The sequence below is a fragment of the Chlorocebus sabaeus genome, chromosome 21, assembly GCF_047675955.1.
Source record: "Chlorocebus sabaeus isolate Y175 chromosome 21, mChlSab1.0.hap1, whole genome shotgun sequence".
Lineage (NCBI taxonomy): Eukaryota > Metazoa > Chordata > Mammalia > Primates > Cercopithecidae > Chlorocebus > Chlorocebus sabaeus.
The window spans coordinates 17,662,752-17,685,553 of record NC_132924.1 but is presented as its reverse complement, the minus strand read 5'-3'; the positions used below and the strand labels follow the sequence as shown (position 1 = coordinate 17,685,553).

The following is a 22,802-nucleotide window of genomic DNA, read 5'->3' as shown; positions in this document are numbered from 1 at the left end:
GTCCATCACCAGGCGCCGCATCCCGCCGACCACCTTTCACCCAGTCCCTGGACCTACAGAGAACGCGGAGCCCCACCCTCGGTTTCCTGGGCAACGCGGTGCTGGGGCTCGCGGGCGTGCGCCGCGGGTCTAGGGTTGGCGGCCGCGCGTGCAAGGTTGGGCTGGCGGGAGGTGTAGTCTTCCAGTGGGCTGACCGCGTCACCCCGCCAGGCCCTACCCAAACCTCTCAGTGGCCGTCACCCCGCCAGGCCTCCCAGTGGTCGCCCGCCGGCCTCCTTGGTAAAGCCCCCGGCGTCCCGGTTTTCCCCGCAGAGCTGCCCACTTGTAGCAATGGCGTCACGCGTAGAGGATCCCAACAGAAAGAAGGCCCAAGGCCCACAAACGGGGCCGGGGAGAAGTAACCCTTCCTGAAGGGATGGCGCGGGGTGTCGGGGTTCCTCCGGTCCTGCCAGCGTCTGCGCCCGGGAAGTGCATTGGCTGTTTCGGGGTCCTCCCCAGCCTGCCCACAGCTGCACACCAGCTTCCGGCCCAACACTCTCCAATCTCCAGTGTTCTCGTTGTCCCCGTTATTCGTACTCGTTCTTACCACCACCTCTTTCTGAGTGCTGTCTGTCACACATACTTTTTTTTTTTTTTTTCCATCTCCACTAATATATAGAATTCCTCACCCCATCAAGAGGCGCTTCCCCACTAAGCTTCCCAGGCTCCCCGTGCCGCGCGCTGATTCTTCCAGGCGTCCTCTAGAGCTACTGTTCTGCTCCTTCCCTGGGCCTGTTTCCTAAGTCCAGGTCTTGTCTGCACAACAAGTGGATATTAACACTCGTTAATTATCACTTAATATTTTAATTTTTTGTTTTTGTTTGTTTGAGGCAGCGTCTTGCTCTGTGGCCCAGGCTGTAGTGCAGTGGTGTGATCTCGGCTCACTGCAGCCTCGAACTCGCAGACTCCAGTGATTCTCCAGTCTCAACCTCCGAGTAGCTGGGACCACAGGCGAGCACCACCACTCCTGGCTACTTTAAGTTTTTGTGTGTGTATGCGTGTGTGTGTAGAGACAGGGTCTCCCAACGGTGCCCAGGCTAGTGTGGAACTCCTGGGCTCAAGTGATCCTCCCACCTCAGCCTCCCAAAGTGCTGGGATTACAGGCATGAGCCACCACGCCCGGCCTTATATTTTAATTTAAAATGTGATATTTTAATTATTAATGACACATTAATTCACCTGCTCCTCAAATAATCCTTTAGGTGGGATACAGTGGCTCACGCCTGTGTCCCAGCACTTTGGGAGGCTGAGGTGGGAGGGTCGCTTAAGCCCAGGAAGTTGAGGTTGCAGTGACCTAAGATTGCACTACTGCACTCCAGCCTGAGCGACAGAGCCAGATGCTGTCTCAAAGCAAACAAGCAAACAAACAAAAAACCTTTGAAGCATGAACTATTATTTTTCTCCCACTTTACACTTGAAGAAATTGAGGCAGAGTGGGCAAGAGAGATCAGTAGCTAGTGAGTAATAGCTGGGATTCACACAAAGACAGCAGGACTATTGCTGGTAAGGTTGGGCTGTTCTGACCCTTGACCTGAAACATTATACATGTATTGGGCAAACAAATAATTTTACTTCTTCCTTTCCAATTCAGATGCTTTTTATTTCTTTTTGTTACCTGATTACTCTGGCTAGAACTTTGAATACTATGTTGAATAGAAGCAGTGAAAGTGGGCATTTTGTCTTATTCCTGATCTTAAAGGAGAAGCTTTCAGGCTTTCAGCATTGAATATGTTGTTAGCTGTGAGTTTTGGGATTTGGCGTATGGATTTTATTATTGGAGGTAGTTTCCTTCTATTCTTTGTTGAGCTTTTTCTTCTTTCAAAAGAGTGTTGAATTTTGTCAAATACTTTTTTGACATCAATTGAGATGACCATGTGGGTTTTTTTTTTTCTGTTAATGTGGTCTGTGACATTTATTGATTATTATGTTGAACCATTCTAGTATTTCAGGAACAAATTCCACTTGGTGGAATTACAAACCAAAGTTACAATAATACTAGCTTTTACTGTATTCTCTTTTATATAATTAATTTTATTTTAGTTGACCCTGAATTTTGCTTTACCATAGATCGTTATTTCTCCCCTCCAAGTACTAACCAGGCCCAACTCTGCTTAGCTTCTGAGATTGGACACATTCAGGGTGGTATGGCGATAGATGAGATCTTTATTCCTTTATTCAGCTTTTTTTTTTTTTTGAGACAGGGTCTCAGTCTGTCATCCAGGCTGGAGTGCAGTGGCACAATCTCGGCTCACTGCAACCTCCGCCTCCTGGGTTCAAGTGATTCTCTTGCCTCAGCCTCCCAAGTAGCTGGGATTACAGGCATGTGCCACCACATCTGGCTAATTTTTGTATTTTTCGTAGAGATGGGGTTTCACCATGTCAGCCAGGCTGGTCTCCAACTCCTCAGGTGATCCGCCCACCTCAGCCTCCCAAAGTGCTGAGATTACAGGTGTGAGCCACCACGCCTGGCCTCTTTATTTAGCTTTGAATCACTGTCTAGTATCCTTTCATTTCATCCTGAAAGGCTTTCTTTGGCTTTCTTTGCAGGGCAGATCTAGTGATAATGAACTCCCTAAGCTTGTGTTTATCTGGGAATGTGTTCATTTTCCACTTTCTTTAAAAGAACAGTTATGTCAGATATAGGATTCTCAGCTGACAGATTTATTTTTTTCTTTTAGCACTTTGAATATATCAATCTACTGCCTTTTGGCCTCTGAGGTTTCTGATGAGATATCTGATGATCCTTTTCTTTCTTTTCTTTTTTTTTTTTTTGAGACAAGGTCACACTGTGTCACCCGACTGGAGTGCAGTAGTGGCACGATCTTGGCTCGGTGCAACCTCCGCCTCTCAGGTTCAAGCAATTCTCTTGCTTCAGCCTCCTGAGTAGCTGGGATTATAGGCGTGTACCACCATGCCTGGCTAATCTTTGTATTTTTAGTCGAGATGGGTTTTTGCCCTGTTGACCAGGCTGGTCTCAAACTCCTGACCTCAAGTGATCCAACTGCCTCGGCCTGCCAAAGTGCTAAGATTACAGGTGTGAGCCACCGTGCCCAGCCAAGATATCTGATACTCTTTTTGAAGATCCCTTGTATGTAATGAGTCACTTCTCTCTTGCAGCTTTCAATATTGTCTCCTTGTCTTTCTTTGGCTTTTAGCAGTTTGATTATAATGAATCTCAGTATGAGTATCTTTGAGTTTTTCCTACTTGGAGTTTGTCGAGCTTTTTGAATGTTCATATTCATGTCATTCATCAAATTTGAGAAGTTTTCAGCCATTATTTCTCCTAATAATCTCTCTGGTCCTTCACTCTCTTCTTTTTCTGGAATTTCCATAATTGGTATTAGTCTGCTTGATGGTGCCCCACAGGTCTCTTAGGCTCTGTTTATTTTCTTCCATCTTTTTCCTTTCTGTTCCTCAAATTTGATAATTTCAGATTCTTTTTTTATAAATTTTATAATTTTTAAATTATATATATATATACACATACACATATTTATATTTGAGACGGAGTCTCGCTCTGTCATCCAGGCTGGAGTGCAGTGGCATGATCTCAGCTCGCTGCAACCTCCGCCTCTCAGGGTCAAGCAATTCTCCTGCCTCAGCCTCCTGAGTAGCTGGGACTACAGGCACGTGCCACCACACCTGGCTCATTTTTTGTATTTTTAGTAGAGATGGGGTTTCACTGTGTTAGCCAGGATGGTTTCAATCTCTTGACCTCATGATCTGCCTGCCTGGGCCTCCCAAAGTGCTGGGATTACAGGCATGAGCCACCGCGCCTGGCCAATTTTTTTTAAAAGATAGGGTTTTTTTTATGTTGCCCAGGCTGGTTTCGAACTCCTGGGCTCAAGCAATCCTCCTGCCTCAGTCTTCCAAAGTGCTGGATTACAGGCATGAGCCACTGTGCCTGGCCAAGTTTGCTTACATCTGCCTTTGAAGCCGTCTAGGGAATTTATTGTATCCTTCAGCTTCATAATTTTTTGCTACCAAGAAAAAAAACCCCGGAAAGTTTTCTGTCACTTTATTGGAATTTACATTTGTTCATACATCATTTTCTTGACTTTGTTCACATCTTCCTTTAGCTCTTCAAGCATCTTTAAGACAGTTGTTTTAAAGTATTTGTCTAGTAAGTCAGCCATCTGGTTTTCCTCTGGTATGGCTTCTGCTTATTCTTTTCCTTTGAGTGGGTCTTAGTCTCCTATTTCTTTGTATGCCTTGTGATTTTTTTGTTGTTGTTGAAAATCAGACATTTGCATCTCATGATGTGGAAACTCTGGAAATCAGGTGCTTTCTCTTTCCCCAACTTTACTGGGTTTTTCTTTCTTTCTTTCTTTCTTTTTTTTTTTTAGAGCTAGTGTTTTGCTCTGTTGCCCAGGCTGGAGTGATATGTTGAGTTTGTTTTTGATTATGAGAAACGTAGCTCAGGACACACATGGGTATAAGACCAAGGTGGTGGCCATCCTCACATTGCAGGATGATGTACATTATTCAAGACAAGCTTGAAATGACACGTGGGCCCTGAAGTTGGGCTAAACCAGCTGCAGTTCAGTAGTGGCTGAAGGGCAGGTGTATCATTTGGTTGTGACAAATGTAAATGAAAGGCAGTTGATCTATTAGATATCAGGGATGCACAGAAATGGTGGGAGTTTGAAGGATCAGGTTTTGGGGCAGATGGGAAGTATGGTTTCTCTGGAGGGCCAAGAAGCTGGAAGCACAGCAGTCACCTCCTATCTGGGATTCTCTGCATACCAGTCCTGGGATGGACCATCCCCAGTGTTCCCACTGCTCTTGGATGGTGCTCTCATGAAACAGAATCTGGGAGAGGTGGCCTAGCTGGCCAAACTTAGCTTGGGAGCCTGCTGCCTGTTGTGTTGCTGAGGGTCTGGGTTCCTACACCCTGTAGGGTTGATTACAGGAACTACCCTCCCACCAAACCCATACATAGTCTGAGAAAAGCAGTTCCCCATGGGAATCAGTGCTATTGGGAAGGGGACAGATACTGGGCTGGTAACTGATCCCTATTCACTTTCAGGCACCATCCACATAGGATGGAAGCAGACAGCTGCAGGTCCCAGAAGCCAGGCCAGGGAAGAAGCTAGAGTCTGCCTGGAGGTGGCACAGATGAGGGCAAGGTGGGCTGACTCAGAGGCTGGGACCCTGGCAGGTGCCAGGTGAACCCAGGCCAGGAAAAACAAGGGTCTACTCTCTAGAGCCTGGGTTGAGGTGGGTGTGGGTCTGGATTGCAAGCCACAGAAGCTAACTGGATCCAACTCAAGCGTAAAGTGGGTTTCATTACAAGGATATATCCCTGTGGGACCCAAGGACAGGAAGGTGGCCCCTTTCCTGTCTTTCCTTCAGCCTCAGGGAGGAAGCAGAGAGTTCAAGGGGGGTCCTGGGAGAAGCATGGTAGAGGTGTTGCTGACAGCAAAGGGAGCAGCAGGTTAGATAATATTCTATTTTGGAGCTATGTGGCTCTTTGTGTCAGTGGCACATCCTGGGGGACATTCCACAGCTGGGAGGGGCAGAGCTGAAGTACCTTGGGAGATGGAAGGTTAGAGGCTGCTCCAGACACCTGGGACAGTGGAGACAGATCAACGAATCCCAAGGGAAAAGACAGTGAAGGGTGGACAGTGTGTTGGCAGCAGGAGGGAGGGGGGCAGATAGAGAGGCCAGAAAGAGGAGGTCTTCTCTTGCCATGCACATGTATGCATATGCACATACACATACACACATGCATGCACACTCCCACCACATGCACACACACACACACACCCGCTACATACACACCCCAACTTCCCACCTGCCATACCACCCTGTACACCACACACTTGTGTCCATGTTCCCACAGGCATGGCAGCAGACAGCAGGCCGAGGACAGGCTCCTCACTGCATCTGGCCTCTGCTGTGCACTGCCTGGGGTCAGCAGGGCGGGCCCTGTGCTGATGGCCTTTGGTGGGAGACACACCTTGCTACCCAAAGGTAAACCTCTGGGCATGACCTGCTGCATGCAGTTGGCAAACTCCTTGGCCCTACAGCATCTATAAAGGCTCTCAGTGTTTAGCCTCTACAGGTCTGGAGGTTTGTCATGTGCCTTCACTCACTCATGAGACATTTCCAGAGCTTCTGCTCTGTGCCAGGGACAGAGGTTTTCCTATCTTTGTGTTTGCTCACAGAAAGCCATGGCGTGAGAGTGAGCAGGTGGGCCAGGCAAGGAAGAGTGTCGCCCAGACTTGCACTGGGGGATGGCTTCCTGGAGGAGGTGACTCTGTACTGAGGCCTAAAGCCCATGGAGGTCAGGGAGGGGCTGGGGGCAAGGGGGCCAGAATGCTGGGACAGCAATTCCCCTCACACAGCCATAGCAGCAAAGCCTGGAGGGGCCAGAGTTACTCCAGGGTAGAAGGTTCTTGGGGAGGCCACAGCCCTGACATCCTGGCCAGAGCTGCACTCCTTTCAGCCTGGGCTGAGCTCGACTTGACCTCAGTACCCAGCACCCTCTACTCAGAAGGGCTGGCCTCAAGGTAACTCCCACTGAGACTCACAGGCACTCAGGGACCAGTGAGCAGTGAGTCTGGTGGGGTGGGGTTGGCCTCTGTTTCTTGTAACGAAGGGTCAAAATGAAGAAAGGAACCCCAGTTTTTGGTTAACTTTTCTTAAAACTTTGTCAATGCCACTGTTTGTCTTCATCAGAACATGGGCTAAGATGAGGTACTACTCATCTATTGCTGCAGAACAAACCTGTCGAATCTTACCGCCTCAAAAAATGCAGCGGTTTCTTATTTCTCAGATGCTATGAGCTGAGCCGGTGGCTCTTTGTCCCTTCTTGCCTGAGCTTGTAAGTGGTCATTTGACTAGGTCTAGGGGTCCATCAGAGTCTCCTTCCCAGGGGTCCAGCCTCAGGCAGGGTGGCGGCCGGCCAAGCCTGTCTCTCCAAGTGATCTTTTATCCTGGGCTTTGTCTTATGGATGTCGCATGGTGGCATTCGGGTTCCAGGAAAGTGAGAACTACAAGGCTGAGGTCAACAAACCACAGGCCAGCCCAGATCTGGGCAGTAGAGAAACAGCCTCAACCTTGTGATGGAAGCAGTTCCACATTAAATGATATACTGAACTCTTTTTTACTTTTTTTTTTTGAGACAGAGTCTTACTCTGTTCCCCAAGCTGGAGTACAGCATTGCAATCTCAGCTCACTGCAACCCCTGCCTCCCAGGCTCAAGCGATTTTCCAGTCTCAGCCTCCTGAGTAGCTGGGATTATAGGCACCCACCCCCACGCCCAGATAATTTTTGTATTTTTAGTAGTGATGGGCATTCCCCCTGTTGACCAGGGTGGTGTCTAACTCCTGACCTCAGGTGATCCGCCCGCTTCAGCCTCCCAAAGTGCTGGGATTACAGTCGTGAGTCACCCTGCCTTGAACTGAACTCTTGAAGTATCCTGTGATGACTCCCCAGGGGTGTACACACAGGGCTGTGGCCTCCAGGGGCTCTGCCACCCTGGGAGAATGAGGCCATGTGGGGTACCAGCCCGCCCCCAAGTCCATCTGCACGTTTAATTGAGGGCTGCAGGGTCGCTGCCCTGTGGGTATGCCCAGTGGTTCTGAGTTAAATCAGCTTTGCAAGGGGCTTGCCCTGGGCTGACCTCAGATGAGGAGGCTGGGAGGGTTGGGTTGGTGCTATCAAAAAGTTGTGTAATTCAGACATCTTCATTTTAAGCTCCTGAGTATGTGTGGGACACAGAAACTTCCAGGTGCAAGGACTCAGGTTGCCCATGGGCTCTCTGGGCTGTGTGCAGCCAGTTGATTCTCCTGGAGAGGGAGCCCCAGACCTACAGCCTCGCTGCCTTGTGCTCTGCTCTGAGGTCTGTCTGCACAAAGGTCAATAACAGGCTCAAACCCAGCTTTACCACCTCCCAGCTGTGTGTGACCTTGGACAGCTTGCTTAAGCACGTGGGGCCAATACACTGTATTGGTTGAGGTTAGGTTCTGTTGTGAGAATGAAAGACTTCAAACAACAGCAGCTTCCATCAGGTGGAGTTTGTTCTCTTCATGTAGCATCTGATGGGAGGTAGAGGTGGTGTGTGATGCCCCATATGTCAGAGACGCAGCCAGACTCAGCTCACGGCTCCCCCATCCTGTGGCTGTGGCCCTCATCTTCATAGCCCCAGGAGGCTGTGTGCCAGCTAGGTGCTAGCCAGCGGGTTGGAGGGAGGCACAAACATCTGTCTCTTAAGGAGAAAACTGCCACCACACATAATCATACCTGCCAGTGAGGGAGGCTGAAAGTGTAGTCTTTATTCTGGGGTCAGGAGTATAACTACAAACATAGTCACCACGGAGCGTGAGAGGGCACCGGACTGCCACGTGTGCACTGTGCCCAGCAGCTGAGTGCCTGGGACAGAGGAGCTCAATGACCGTCAGGTGCTCTCAATATCCAGCCCAGCCCTGCTTCACAGACAGGAAACCGAGTCCCAGGAAGGCACACACAGAGGGAAACTGGGCCTACTGCTTGACTTTGCCCAAGGCCTCCCTGAGCTGTCCTATCCCTACACCTCCACACCCCCAGCTTTTCCATCTAGAAGATTCAAGACAGTTCACTGCAAAGGAAGAGGTGAGTATGTGCAGACCTACCTATTCGTTATGTTTCTCCAGCTTAACCAGGCCTCTGCAGTCTTGTGCAGGAAAATCAGAACATGGGGGAGTCCAGGTTCAGGCTGGGGCCTCTATCAGCCTGTTGGGGAGGGTCAGGACTGAAGTGGGCTGTGGGCCAGCTGGCGCCCATCAGTCCCTGACAGTTACAGTGGACAGTTAAGCTGGAGAAGCATGTGGGTCACATATTTCTCATGCCAGGGCAGAAATTTAAGAGCCTGTCTTTAACCTTATCAGTGGTGTTAACTCAGCTAAAGAAAGAATGTGCAGAGAGAGAGGGCTGGCAGGCTGGGGCAGTGCAGGGACTGGGGCCCAGGTTGGGGGCTCAAGGGGTTGCAGGATAAGATCAGAAAATACAACACAAGGCTGGGCACAGTAATCCCAGCACTTTGGGAGGCTGAGATGAGAGGATCCCTTGAGGCCAGTTCAAGACCAGTCTGGACAACATAGCAGGACCCCCTTGAACTCTACAAAGTAAAGAGAGAAAACAACACAACAGGGGCCTTACCCATGCTGACCGGGAGGGAGCCTTTGGGGAGCAGCCCTTGCTGCGCACCTGGGCCAACTTGGCCAGCACTGTCCGTGGGAGAGGCCACTCACCCCCATGCCCTCCCTGGGCAAGGCTGAGGCTCTTGAGGGGTGGAACATCAGGCATGTTGGGGACATAATCAAAAACAAAAATCTCCTGTCAACGCAGAAAACCTTTCCACAAAAGAAGTGAAAGAAAAGTTTAATTATTGAATAGACATTAAACAGATTGCGATGCTCATCACAGACAATCTGCTAAGAAATTGCAAAGGCAGAAAGAAGTCTCACGCTTGTATATAACCAGGTGCAACCCATCCCGTTCATGTTCTCAAGGGAAATGTCATGGGTTCTCAGGTAAGAGGGCTTGACAGCACCTGTGGTCACACACAGTTCTCTGTAAATCCCCAGGTAACTGGGGAGGCCACGTGGGTTTGCTAATTGCCTTTATCTAAAGGAAAAAAAAAATAAACTCATTCCTTTAAGACTGGAAGTGTGTTTGCAACTTGAGCCAGGCACTGGGCTAAAGTTAGGCTCCCCGTTGCCCACGGAAACTGGGAGATAAAGATGTATCTCCCTTGGTGATTACACTTCAAATGGTGCCTCCTAGGTCCTTAAGGAGACATTCCTGGGATGTGAAACTTGAAAGAGGCTTATTTAGCTTTTTAACAGATCTACATAAAAAAAGTCCAGGAAGGAACTTGCAATTATAGATTTTCTAAAGAAAAAGGAGATGGGAAAGTCTGTTTTTTTTTTTTTTTCCACCAAGGAGAATAAACTTATTCTCGTTTTAAATTTGCATTTGCCCTTCTGGTGCCCCAAAGCTGGGATGAGGGCACTTGGGCAGCACAGCGGACCCCTGCCCTGACTAGAGGCTGTCCTAGGGAATAAAATGCAGATTCTGACTTGAGCCCCAGGTGAGGCCTGCACTGCAGGGAAGAGGCTCCCTCAGGCCTTTGTTTGCATCCAGGGTCTTCAAGGGTATTGGGGCAGGGATAGAGGAGGGGAAGTTCAGACTAATGGGATAATGCTTTTTTTGCCTTTTATTTTTATACTTTTTTTAATGTTAAAAGCATAATTACCACAAATTGCAAAGGACTAAAGAAGTCTAGAATAATGAACGAATCACTTCAGCCTGGAAAGCAGATACTCTCAATCCTATTAATGTTATAATACAAGCGCCTTCAAGTATTTTATATTTCTTTTTTTTTTGTCCTTTTATTTTATTGTTTTTTTGTTTGTTTGTTTGTTTGTTTGTTTTTGAGACAGAGTCTCGCTTTGTGGCCCAGGCTGGTGTGCAGTGGCATGATCTCAGTTCACTGCATCCTCTGCCTCCTGGGTTCAAGCGATTCTCCTGCTTCAGCCTCCCAAATAGCTGGGATTACAGGCACATGCCACGACACCCAGCTAAGTTTTGTATTTTTAGTAGAGACGGGGTTTTGCCATGTTGGTCAGGCTGGTCTCGAACTCCTGGCCTCAGGTGATCCACCTGCCTCGGCCTCCCAAAGTGCTGGGAGTATAAGCATGAGCCACTGCCTGGCCTTTTTTGTCCTTTTAAATGTGATATCCTAGCACATAATAAAGATAATGTACTATGAGCATAAAGTAGAACCTTCTCTGCAGTGACAGATGACAAGTTTGCCTCTCCAGATAAATGGGCTGGAAGTTCTTACCTTCTCTGCCATTAGCATGGCTGAAGGGAGAGAGAGTGGGGAAAATCCAGGTACCGGTCCACAAAGGAGGCACTCTGGGTTCCTTTCAGGAGGGTGCCAGATGATGCTTCTGCTATCAGACTTAACGTGAGTTCTTAGCAGAAGAGGAGAAGGGGCAGAAACTGACGGAAGTCCCTCCAGAGAGATAGGAAGGCTCTGGACAGTCCCAGTGAGGGCAAGAGTCCTCCTCATGCACAGTTAGGGGGCTTGAGCCAGAGTAGGGCTCCATGGGGAGACGTGTGGCAGGGACACCCAGGACCAGGAGCTCTGGGATATCTGGAGCGAGCACCTTGGCTCAGATGGAGGTATCCTTAAAGCGGCAAGGCTTCTGAGGCTTCTAAAAAGACAGGAAAGATGAGGGGCGGTGGGTTTATGAGCAGCCTTCTGGTGAGGCTCCCCTTGGGGGCCCCCAGGAACAAGTAGGGTGCAGGATTGTGGGAGTGGGAGTGTGGAGGAGGCCAGTCCTGAGCCACACAGAATTCGGGCACAGTGGGGGCATTTAGGCCCTTTGGGTCCTGTAATCTTCCTCCCTCCCTCCTTCCCTCCCTCCCTCCCTCCCTCCCTCCTTCCTCCTTCCTTCCTTCCTTCCTTCCTTCCTTCCTTCCTTCCTTCCTTCCTTCCTTCCTTCCTTCCTTCCTTCTTTCCTTCCTTCCTTCCTTCCTTCTTTCCTTCCTTCCTTCCTTCCTTCCCTTCTTTCTTTTCTTTCTCACAAGGTCTCGCTCTGTCACCCAGGCTGGAGTGCAGTGGCACGACCATGGCTCACTGCAGCCTGGATCTGGCTCAAGCTCCCTGAATATCTGGGGCTATAGGTGTGCACCACCACAACAGGCTAATTTTTGTATTTTTTGAAGAGATGGGTTTTTGCCTGTTGCCCAGGCTAGTCTTGAACTCCTGGTCTTAAGCAATCCTTTCTCCTCTGCCTCCCAAAGTGTTGGGATTACAGGTATGAACCACCACGCCTGGCCCTGTTGCATTTCTTTCTTTCTCTCTCTCTGTTTTTTTTTTTTTTTTTTTTTTGAAATAGGGTCTCGCTTTGTCACCCAGGCTGGAGTGCAATGGCGGAATCCTGGCTCACTGCTGCCTCAACCTCCCAGGCTCAAGCAATCCTCTGCCTTGGCCTCCCAAGTAGCTGAGATTTCAGGCATGAGCCATCATGCTTGGTTACCTGTTGTATTTCTTTTCTTTTCTTTTCTCTTTTCTTTTTTCTTTTCTTTTCTTTTCTTTTCTTTTCTTTTCTTTTCTTTTCTTTTCTTTTCTTTTCTTTTCTCCTTCCTTCCTTCCTTCCTTCCTTCCTTCCTTCCTTCCTTCCTTCCTTCCTTCCTTCCTTCCTTTCTTCTCTTTCTTCTCTTTCTTCTCTTTCTCTCTTTCTTTCTTTCTTTTTTTTTGAGAGGGAACCTTGCTCTGTTTTCCAACTGGGAGCTGTTGCCTGGCAATGGCTGGTGGGACCCAGGCCAGGACCACACAGAGCTCATAGTGAGCAGAGCCCTGCAGGCCTGGCCAGGGGGCATCCACCTCCCCTAGAGGGAGCTTTCCTTTCAGTGGGTGGACAACATGGAGCTGGTCTTCCCCCTCCCGGAGCTCTCCCCAGCTATGCCCACCTCACACCACCTTCTGTCCAACATCCTTAGGTGTAGACTGTTAGACACTCCACTTACGGGATGCCTGAGATTCACCTGAGGAAAAAGTTTGGTCTCACAAGTAATTCATATGATCTCTGCTTTCTGGAAACAGCCTTCTCTCCTTTCTGTCTGTACTGCTAGAATACTCAGAGGCAACCCCACCCAAATGAAATTGGCTCCTTTTGAGAACATCAAAACTGCTGCTCCCTGCTGCAAGTACTCTCTGCAGAGACAGCTAATGCCTGCCTCAGAGTCTCCCAGAGACTGTAGTCTTTATTTATTTATTTATTTATTTTTATTCTACTTTTTTTTTTTTTTTTTTTTTTTTTTGAGATGGAGTCTTGCTCTGTCGTCCAGGCTGGAGTGCAGTGGCTTGATCTCTGCTCACTGCAACCTCCCCTTCCGGGTTCAAGAGATTCTCCTGCCTCAGCCTCCCTAATAGCTGGGACTACAGACATGCCCTACCACACCTGGCTAATTTCTGTATTTTTAGTAGAGACAGGGTTTCACCATATTAGCCGGGCTGATCTTGAACTCCTGACCTCAGGTAATCTGCCCGCCTCGGCCTCCCAAAGTGCTGGGATTATAGGCCCGAGCCACTATGTTCGTTTAACCGCAGTCTTAAATAGACATACTACACAGTCTAACTCAGTGCTTTCCAACAGGAGTGAAAGCCAGAAATGCAAGTCACTTATAAAATTCTAAATATTCTAGTAGCTACATTTAAAAAGTGAAAAGAAATGGGTGAAATTAATTTTAGTAATAATCCAATATCCAAAACATTATCATTTCAACGTATATTACAATATTAATGATATTAATAACAAAATTTATTAATGAGATATTTGCATTCTTTTTTGTATGAAATCTTCAAAATATTGTGTGCAGTTTACACTTGTAGCATATCCCAACTCACACCACATTTCAAGTGGCCAGTGGCTATCATATTGGTCAGTGTAGGCTAAACTGATATCCTGGGTCTATGCCCATCTGTTTCTCTCTATCCTTCTGTCTCTCTCTTTTGTCTCTTTCTCTCTATCACACACACACACACACACACACACACACACCACATACACACCACATACACATACCATATACATTCTACCCTCAGTTTATTCCAAGCAACACTAATACAGGCAGTTTTGGTGTGGAAAGGACTAACCTTATCAGACAACTACACCAACAGTGTGAAAGGATAATATTTTTAAAGCAAAATCTTGAATTGCATACTAAGTGAACAACTGCTAAATATTATTTGCTTGTGAATTCACGTAGGAATCAATAAGATGTGACAGCCCAAGGAGCTGGGCAGTGCTCATCTTGTGGCTCATTCCTGGGTCTGGTTCAGAGAAGAATTCAAAGAGCCAGTGCATGTGTAGACTGTTATGAATGCCCAGATGAATTTACTTAATATAGGCAAAATTGGCTTCTTCCACAGAGAAGGGAAAAATCAATTGTGCTTCCACTGGACAACACTTATTTGCATGTTTATAGAGAAGAATCATTGCCTTGCTATTAGTTATAATTTACAGAGTTGTGGTAGGGTGCGGTGGCTCACGCCTGTAATCCCAGCACTTTGGGAGGAATAGGCGGGTGGATCAATGGAGGTCAGGTGTTCGAGACCAGCCTGGCTAACATGGTGAAACCGCGTCTCTATTAAAAATACAAAAATTAGCCTGGCATGGTGTGCACATCTGTAATACTAGCTACTCAGGAGGCTGAGGCATGAGAATCACTTGAACCTGGGAGGTGAAGTTTGCAGTGAGCTGAGATCATGCCACTGCAGCCTGGGTGACAGAGATAGACTCTATCCAAAAAAAAAAAAAAAAAAAGAAAAGAAAAAAAAGAAATAATAATAATTTACAGAGTTTTGAAACAGCTCAAAGACAACAAAAGGTTCAGACACCCCATCAAATCAGATAACCGGACACCTATGATCTTTTTGGTTTGTTTCAGTCTTTCACAACTTACACCTGTAGAGCTTGGATTATAACATGATCCCTTACTTTATGAAATCAGCTTGTTGAACAAGCAAACTCATGTGGTAGAATCCTAATGGTACTTGATTTTGTTCACCCAGTGTCCCAGCATGCTCAGTGGAGTGGGCTGGTGGCCTGCTATTGGGGTGGAAACTCAGGCAGTTCGTGAGTTTTGTAATCTCTCTAAGCAACAGAAAATACCATAATTCCAGAAAGTCTCAAGTTTCCATTTAGTAATTAAACTGCCAGACCCCAGATAAAATCAAAACTGAACACCTGTCTGGGTGAAAATGCCTTTCTTCTTGGGGCCTTCAGGAAGGAGTGCCCCTCCTTTCTCACTCACCCCCTCCCCACCAACCCCCAGGTACAGGGATTGCAGCAGGGCTTGTAGGGAGGGAAGGAGGCAGGCTGAGAGCTCTTACTGGGCAGTTCGGTAGGCAGGAAACCTTGTACGCTCTGGATCTGGCTGAGGTTTGAGCTGTCACTGCCTGTCTCTCTGTCTCTGTCTCTGTCTCTCTCTGTCTCTCTCTCTCTCTCTCTCTCTCTCTCTCTCTCTCTCTCTCTCTCTCTCTCTCGTGCTTTGGATGTCCCCTGCTGCTCCTCTGGTACTCATGATGAGGATCACTCCCTCCTCTAGCTCCTGGGTTCTCAGATGAAGGGTGACAGGAGCACTAACTATTGTCTCCTGAGACGTCATCTCCCTACCCTCCAGCTGTCTGACCCTCTTACCCCTCACAGTGCATGAGGGGTTCAGGAGGCATGATGCCAGATTCTGGGCATTTCCTCTAAAAATTTGCATGTTCCCTGGCCCCTCCTTCGGTGTCCATGTTCCTTGTGTCTTAATGCCTTGCCTGTAATTGCAATGAGAAGCTGATTGTGTTTCAAATGGGTACCTCTCTGCAGGGCCCATACAGGGAGGCACCCAAGCCAGTGTATTGAGAAGGGGTGTGAGCAGTGGGCCAGGGGAGGCTGTGTGGTTGGGTGTGGGGGTACCAGGGCCACTGCCTACCTGCTGGGCTGTTGGGCAGAGTTTGCTAAGTGCCCAGCAAACAGCCTCTTCTCTACACAGCCCCAAGTAGCTGGGCAGTGCCCACTTTGTGGCTCATTCCTGGGCTTGGTGGAGTTGGTGCAAATCCCACCCTCTCCTCTTCTAGATGGCTGGCCTTGGCGAGATGCTCACACTTTCTGGGCCTCAGTGTCCTCATCTGTGAACTAGGCATGATCATAGTTCACACTTCACTTGGCAGCATGGGAGTGAATCAAGGTGAGCTGGCAAGGGGCCAGCTCCCAGGAGGTAGATGGTGGCCATGATCATGGTGATGTGTGCACTGGGACCTTGGGATCCCCCTTGGCTGGTCCCCAGCCCATCTGTCACAGAAAAGACACCACAGCAATTCCAATTTGGCAACAGAGTTTATTGAGGTACCCCCTCGTGGGCCTGGCCCTGCCCCTCATTCCTCTTTCTCGTCTCCATGGGTGATGATGTAGCACAGTGACTTGTAGTCGATGTTCCCCGCCAGGTCCATGGGTGTCAGGGCGAACATCTGCTCCACCTGCAGGGGGCACTGGTGAGAGCTAGCCCCCTAGCTCCTGGCCCAGCTGGGCAGAGACCTCACCTGAGTCCTGTGGCCCTTCTGCCTGCCCCCTGCATCTGTGCTTTGTGCCTTAGCTTTTCAACCCTAGACCCCAGACTCTGGGTTAATGTTTTTCTGTTGGCTGACTCTGGGCAGAGTGAAGAGTCGGTGCAAATGGGGGCCAAGGGGCAAAGGGTGCCCCTCCAGCCACAGGCACAGGCCCACCCCAAGTATACGAAACCTCTCCCTATCTGCTTTTCCCCGGGTCTGTGTACGGTCTCCCTGCCTGGTGCAACATGCTGTCTTTTCTGACTCCACATCTTTACCCTCTAGGTCTCAACAGAGATGGCACCTCCTCCAGAAAGGCCCCCGGCTCACCCTTCCAGCAACTGCCTCACTGGTACTGGGCTCTGGGTCATGGGTGAGGCCCAGAGAAGGTGCTGGGGATTGGTATTGAAGGGGCTGGGCAGCCTCACCTCAGCTGGAGAGAACTTGTCTGCCTGGGTCAGGAGAAGCTGCTTAAACCTGCGGGGAGTGAGGAGGGTCTGAGCAGGAGACTGTGGGGGAGTGGCTGTGCAGGGAAGATGGGTACAGAGGCTCTCATGGTGTAGGGAAGGGTTGGCCACACCCCAAAGAGTAGTATAAGGCCCCGAAGTACAGGCAGCCCCCCTCACAAGGGGCCTCACCCCCCTCTCTGCTTCCACCACTGTGCCCCTCATCTGGCTGGGCCCACACTTACTCTTCCTTGTTCACCACCCCTTTGCCACTGGGGTCAAACATGCGGAAGGCACTCAGGATGGCTTCCTCGGGGTCTGTCCCTGGGAGGCCAAGGCAGCCAGGTGAGCATCCACGTCTCCAGCATCCCAGGTCCCGCCTAGCAGGAACTGGGCTGCATGAGGAGCCCCCCGCATCCCAGAAGAGGTGGGGGTATTCCCTAATATAAAGTGTTTCTCGAGGATCAGTGGGGCTGGGAATGGTCATCCTCCTGAGGTGGGCAGCCTGGCTGGGAGATTGGAATTTGGGGGTGGGGGCTGAAGGCACGTTTCCTGGCCCCAAGTCAGCACTGGGGTGACCAGTGCCCGTGGGATTCTGGGGCACAGGAAGTGCTTAGAATGGGCCATGGCTAGGAAGAGTCCAGGTGGGCCCAGATGGGGTACAGTTAGGGTTCCGGTGGGGTTCAGGCAGGGTTCAGGTGGGGTTCAGGCAGGGTGCAGGCTCCCTGCCTGGCCAAGGGTGCCCAGCTCTGTCCCAGGCTCACCATTGAGCTTCTCCCCAAAGAGCGTGAGGAAGACGGTGAAGTTGATGGGACCCTTGCCCTCCTGCAGCATGGCGTCCAGCTCCTCCTCTGGGACACTCACCTTCCCTGGTGGGGGTGGGGCATGAGGTACACACCAGGACCCTGGGTGTCCCCCAGAAGGGCCTAGGCCACCCTCCCTCTATCCTGGCTGCAGGGGCTGGAGGGGCAGAGGCAGCTGTGGGTCGGGGAGGTGAAGTGGAAGGAAGGCATGACAAGGGGGGAAGGGCAGTGTGAGGAGATGGGGAGGAGGGGAAGCAGGGGAGCGGGGCGCTGTCCCCCCAGCCACTCCCACCCACCCAGCAGCTCAGAGCAGGGGCCCCAGTCTGCAGGGTGGGGCTGGGTGGGAGGTGGGTGCACACACCCAGCTGGGAGTAGGTCTCCCTCAGGTCTGCCTTGCAGATGATGCCATCACGATTCTGGTCGATACAGCTGAAGGCCTGTGAGATGAGGGCCTTCAGTTGGGAGCAGCCCCCAGCTCTAGGGAAGGTGGGAAGAGGGGGAGAGGCCTGGGTGGTGTAAGGGGCAAGGTCAGGATAGAAGGGGGGTGTGTATGTGGGGTGGGGTTGGGCAGGCCGGGATGGGGTCTGAGGCTGCTTGGAGTGGGCACTCACTTCCTTGAACTCCTGGATCTGGGCTTGTTCAAACATGGAAAAGACGTTGGAAGAACCACGTTGGGCCTGCTTGGTGGCCGCCACTTTGCCTCGGGTCCCCGCCTTCCTGCTGGCCTGCAACACCGTGAGTAGGGAGGGGTCCTCTCCCCACCTCCTCAAAGTCTCCCCACCCCACCCACCATTTACCGTCCCAGAGCATTCCCAGGAGAGCCAGGGCCAGGATCCTCTTCCTCTCCCTGGGGACCACCCTCAACCAAACGCAAGCACAGAAAACTCTGCTCCCCCAGCCCAAAGGCCAGCACCAGGGAGACCGCTAGCCTTTCCTCCCCAGCAGGCACTCACCATTCTCTCTGCAGAGGTGTGGCTGCTGTCGGCGTGGCAGGGCCCAGCCTCCTTTATGTCTCAGGCTTATCACCTGAAGGTCCAAATAAGGAGAGGAACAGAGGACAGGACCAAACTTGGCAGCCCCCATCTGGGCTGGGGAGGACGAAGGCCCTAACAGATTCCAGCCACATTCCTGATGACCTTCATGTCCTCAACGTGTAACATCCTGCTGTCTATCCATCCTGGCAGGGCCAGGCACAATGTCTGCCCAGAGCAGAGCAGGCTCAAAGCTCTCACCACCCTAGGTCCCGATGAAGGGATCCAGTTACTCCCATATCTGACTACCCCTCCTTGCCAGTCCAGCCAGAACCCTGACCAGTGCAAGAGGACAGCTGGAGAGGGTCAGTCCAGGGACCCCCCCAGGCTTGGGAAGGCAGTGGGTAGTTCTGAGAATGGTCTGTGGCCTGAGACCCCCCTGGGCTGCCCAGAGGTTTTGGTGACCCTAGGCTCTGACCTTTTGCCCCTCTGACGAAGGGACAGAAGGCATCCCCGAGCTAGCTGTGACCCCAAGCAGAACACTTTGCTTGGCTTTGGGGTAATTCTGGAGGGTGAGGGAGCTCCATCAGTTGCCCTCCCATGCAGTCTGCCTTGTCCCCAGTCTGCCCTGCTGTTTGGAACCTTGCCTTCCTCAATCCCCATCTCAACCACACTACTTCAAAAAGCTCTCCCTAACATCCTCAGCGAGGAGCTTCTGGGGCACGTTTCCCATTTGCCTGGTGGCTGATGTGTTTGTATTCCTGGCTTCAGTGCCTCTCCTGAACACCCAGCCTGGTTGACATCTGGATCCCCCAAAGGCCTGGTGCACAGTGGGCCGATGGGCAGGCCTGCGTGATGCTGTTCCAGAGAAGCAGACTTGCCAGCTTCTGGGGCCGAGGGCACAGCAGAGGGGCTGGGGAAACAGGGGACATCCTGGAGGCAGCAGGAGTGGGTCACCCCAGGCTGGGCTCACTGGCTGCTGCCCCTCCACTGGAGCCAGGCCCATGTCTGTCAGTAGCTGACTGGTAGAGTGCAGGAGCTCTCATGTGATACTCTTTTTATATAACAAGAGTTTTCTTTTAAATTTCTTAAATTCCTCTTTTTTTTTGAGACGGAGTCTCTCTCGCACAGGCTGGAGTGCAGTGGTGCATTCTCAGCTCACTGCAACCTCTGCCTCCCAGGTTCAAGCGATTCTCATTCCTCAACTTCCCAAGCAGCTGGGATTACAGGCATGCACCACCACACCCAGCTAATTTATATATATATACACATATATATAATTATTTTTTTTAGTAGAGACAGGGTTTTATCATGTTGGCCAGGCCAGTCTCGAACTCCTGATCTTAGGCGATCTGCCTGCTTCAGCTTCCTAAAGTGCTGGGATTACAGGTGTGAGCCACTGAGCTCTGTCACCCAGGCTGAAGTGCAGAGGCATGAGTAGAGCTCACTGCAGACAACCCCTGGGCTCAAGTGCTTCTTCCTGCCTCAACCTCTGGAATAGTTAGGACTACAGGTGCACACCACCCTGCCCAGTGTTTTTTTTTTTTTCTTTCTTTTTTTAATTAATTAATTCATTCATTCATTTTTGAGACAGAGTCTTGCTCTGTTGCCCAGGCTAGAGTGCAGTGGTGCGATCTCTGCTCACTGCAACCTCCGCCTCCCAGGTTCAAGCAATTCTCTTGCCTCAGCCTCCCGAGTAGCTGGGATTACAGGCGCCTGCCATCATGCCTGGCTACTTTTTGTATTTGTAGTAGAGACGGGGTTTCACCATGTTGGCGAGGCTGATCCCAAACTCCTGACCTTATGATCTACCTGCTTCGGCCTCCCAAAGTGCTGGAATTACAGGCGTGAGCCACCGTGCCCAGCAGCCCCCCACTTTTTTTTTTAAGAGATGGGGTCTTGCTATGTTGCCCCAGGCTGGTCTCAAATTCCTGGCTTTAAGCAATCCTCCACCTCAGCCTTTCAAAACACTGAGATTATAGGCGTGAGCCATCACACTGTTCCCTAACAAGTGTTTTATGACACTCCCTTTGTTATCTAGAAAAGAAATTCATTTTATCTATTTCAATTCAGCCATTTCAATTCAGACATATAACCTACCTACATATAGAATTTTAAGAATTAATACAATGCCCTGAACTGTAATATAAAGGAGAAATAGAAAGCAATTGATATTAAAATGTGTTCCACTTTGTGAATGCTTGAACATAACAGTAATGATAACAAAGTAATCAGATGCTTGCACTAACTTATAAGGACTAATTTAGACTCAAGAGAACTAAGAAGATCCAAAGCAATTCCACATGAGAAGTAGCAGATAGCAAGAAATCTGAAGGGGGACATGACTTTTCAAAATCACAACTTTGGGTTAAGATCTGAAGGAAACAAAACAGTTGTTCCTGATTAGCTGGGTGGTGTCTCTCGTCGAAAAATGAATGTGCATGATAATCACACAAATATGTATCTATGTCACTGTGTTTATGCTGCAGAAAGATGGCATTAGGCCTATGTTTGGCTAATTCTAAACAGGCATTCCACCAACAGGAGCATCTGGCGGGACCTTAGAAATCCAACGTGTATCTGGGCCTCCACTCACTGGCAAACCTAAGTGGCTCTGACTGGACAGGACGGTGCTGAGACTGACATGCAGCTTCATTCCCCCACTTCCCCAGAGCAGCACCTGGCCTGGCACTCTCTCTGCACACATTCCATGGGCAGGCAAGCAGGGGAACCGGTCAGGCAGTGTATTGTCCACTACTCTGCCATCCTCCATGATACCCCATTCCTGTTCCTACAGCCTGGTCTGTCACTCCTCACACTCCCCGGGGCACGGCTGGCTGGAAGGAGCTGTCTGGAGGGCATGGCCGAGATACTGAAGTATCTTCATGCATGTGACGCTGACTCTTTATAGATTGTCCCCACAGTCCTTATGCACAGAAGTCAAAGAACAGTGGACAGGCCATGTTTAAAACTTTTAACATTTTTAATTAAAAAACTCACACAGTCTCAGGTTGGGCATGGAGAAGGTGGCATGTCGTATGATGGGGTGGTCCCTTGGGGTGTGCTGAATGCTGCTTGGGGTTTCTTCCTGAGCCAGTGCTGCAGGAGCTGAAAATGCAGGGCTGGCCCTTCTCCCCTTTGTGGGCCCCTTGGGGCAGGGGCTTGGGGGCTCTGTCTCTTGCACCTGCTGTGAGGGTCCATCCCAGAATCACAAGTCACTCAGGGATGGGGGTACAGGAGAGAAAAGGTCTCTGGGGGTATTCGCAGCTTGGGACACCTCCTCCATGGAGCCCTCTCCCATTGCTCCCTTGGCCTCTTGAGCCTCAAGCAAGAAAATGGCCAGGACTGGGTGATGAGCAGCCCCTGGCTGCCCTTTTGGCCCAGGTGTAGGTCTGGTCAAGCTGTTGGAGCTGCCTCCCCACACAGGATGAGTTCCCAGGGAAGACAGGCCATAGCAGGATTCAGAGGGCACCCCCTTCCCAGAGCCTGGGCCCAGGCGAGGCCAACAGCTCTGACAGTGTGGAAATGCAACAAAGTCCTGAGTGAGCAACTCCCTTCTAGGAAGTTGATTCCAGTGAGAAAGGTGGGGGCTTCCAGAGTCTCTGTCCCTGCTCCTGCCACACCCCAGTTAGGGCCCTGGGGCTGTCCCACTGAGTGACTGAGGGAAGAGGCCCGCTCGGTTCCCCAGCGGGATGGCAGGCAGCCCAGGTCCTGACAAGGCCAGGTCTCCTGCCCCGCCAGGCTGCGAGCACGTGTGGGGAGCACTTCCCCGTGGAGCCTGGGTGCTGTGGGGCTGTGGCATCCTCCCTGTGCTGGCGGTCACTGCTCTCACTGGCCCAGCATGCAGGCCTTCTTACAGGCCACCGCCGAGACCAGGGCCGCGCCCCGGCCACTGCCCTCCTCCGACTCGATGAAGGTGATCTCGCAGCTGGGCGTCAGCCTGCGCACGCTAGCGTGGAACTGCTCCTTGAAGCTGGGCAGAAGAGAAGCAGGGCTGCCATCCCTCCTCCCAGCCCATCCTCCACATTCATTACCGGGCATGCTGCACGAAGTCGACCCTTCCCCCAAATCTAGGCCAAGGGGGACGAGAAGAGGATTACAAAATCTTGGAGCTTGGGAGCCACAAGGAACCTTGGAGCACGCGCTTTTTGGGCCCCACTTTACCAGGGAGAGGGCGCGGCGGGCTCACCTGGGGTGCAGCTTGTACACGGAGCCATCCACGCCCACAGTGATGCGCATTACATCCTCGCTGCGGCTCTCGCGCATGCGGTTGATGACGCCCGCCAGCCCCGCCGAGCACATGTGTGCAGCGCGCGTAGACACGCTCTCGCAGGCGCGGCGCACGATGTCGCAGTCAGTGGCCGAGGGTCGTAGCCCCAGCGTGCTCAGGATGTTGTAGATCTGCTTGCGGTCGCCCGTGTCGCTGCGGGGCGGGAGGAGGTAGGGC

The 22,802-nt window shown here is 50.7% G+C and overlaps 2 protein-coding genes across 10 annotated transcripts in view; both read right to left on the bottom strand.

The window, feature by feature from the left end:
- Positions 1–15,907: 15,907 nt before the first annotated feature.
- On the bottom strand, positions 15,908–21,387 carry MYL7 (myosin light chain 7). Its single transcript, XM_007981462.3, has 8 exons — positions 21,356–21,387; positions 18,338–18,410; positions 17,996–18,109; positions 17,746–17,821; positions 17,346–17,450; positions 16,827–16,905; positions 16,564–16,612; positions 15,908–16,066 (listed from the first exon to the last, which is right to left on the bottom strand). Exons 2-8 carry the CDS (start codon positions 18,338–18,340, stop codon positions 15,965–15,967), a joined length of 528 nt encoding a protein of 175 aa, XP_007979653.1. The 5' UTR covers positions 18,341–18,410; positions 21,356–21,387; the 3' UTR covers positions 15,908–15,964.
- A 790-nt stretch (positions 21,388–22,177) lies between these two features.
- GCK (glucokinase) overlaps positions 22,178–22,802 on the bottom strand; it is a 54,692-nt gene continuing 54,067 nt past the window's right edge. For all 9 annotated transcript variants that reach the window (XM_073008909.1, XM_073008910.1, XM_037988223.2 and 6 more), the window contains 2 exons: positions 22,545–22,778; positions 22,178–22,328 (listed from right to left, as the gene is read on the bottom strand). In XM_073008909.1, coding sequence (XP_072865010.1) covers positions 22,184–22,328; positions 22,545–22,778 — 379 coding nt within the window. In that variant the 3' untranslated portion in view covers positions 22,178–22,183. The remainder of the gene's footprint in view (positions 22,329–22,544; positions 22,779–22,802) is intronic.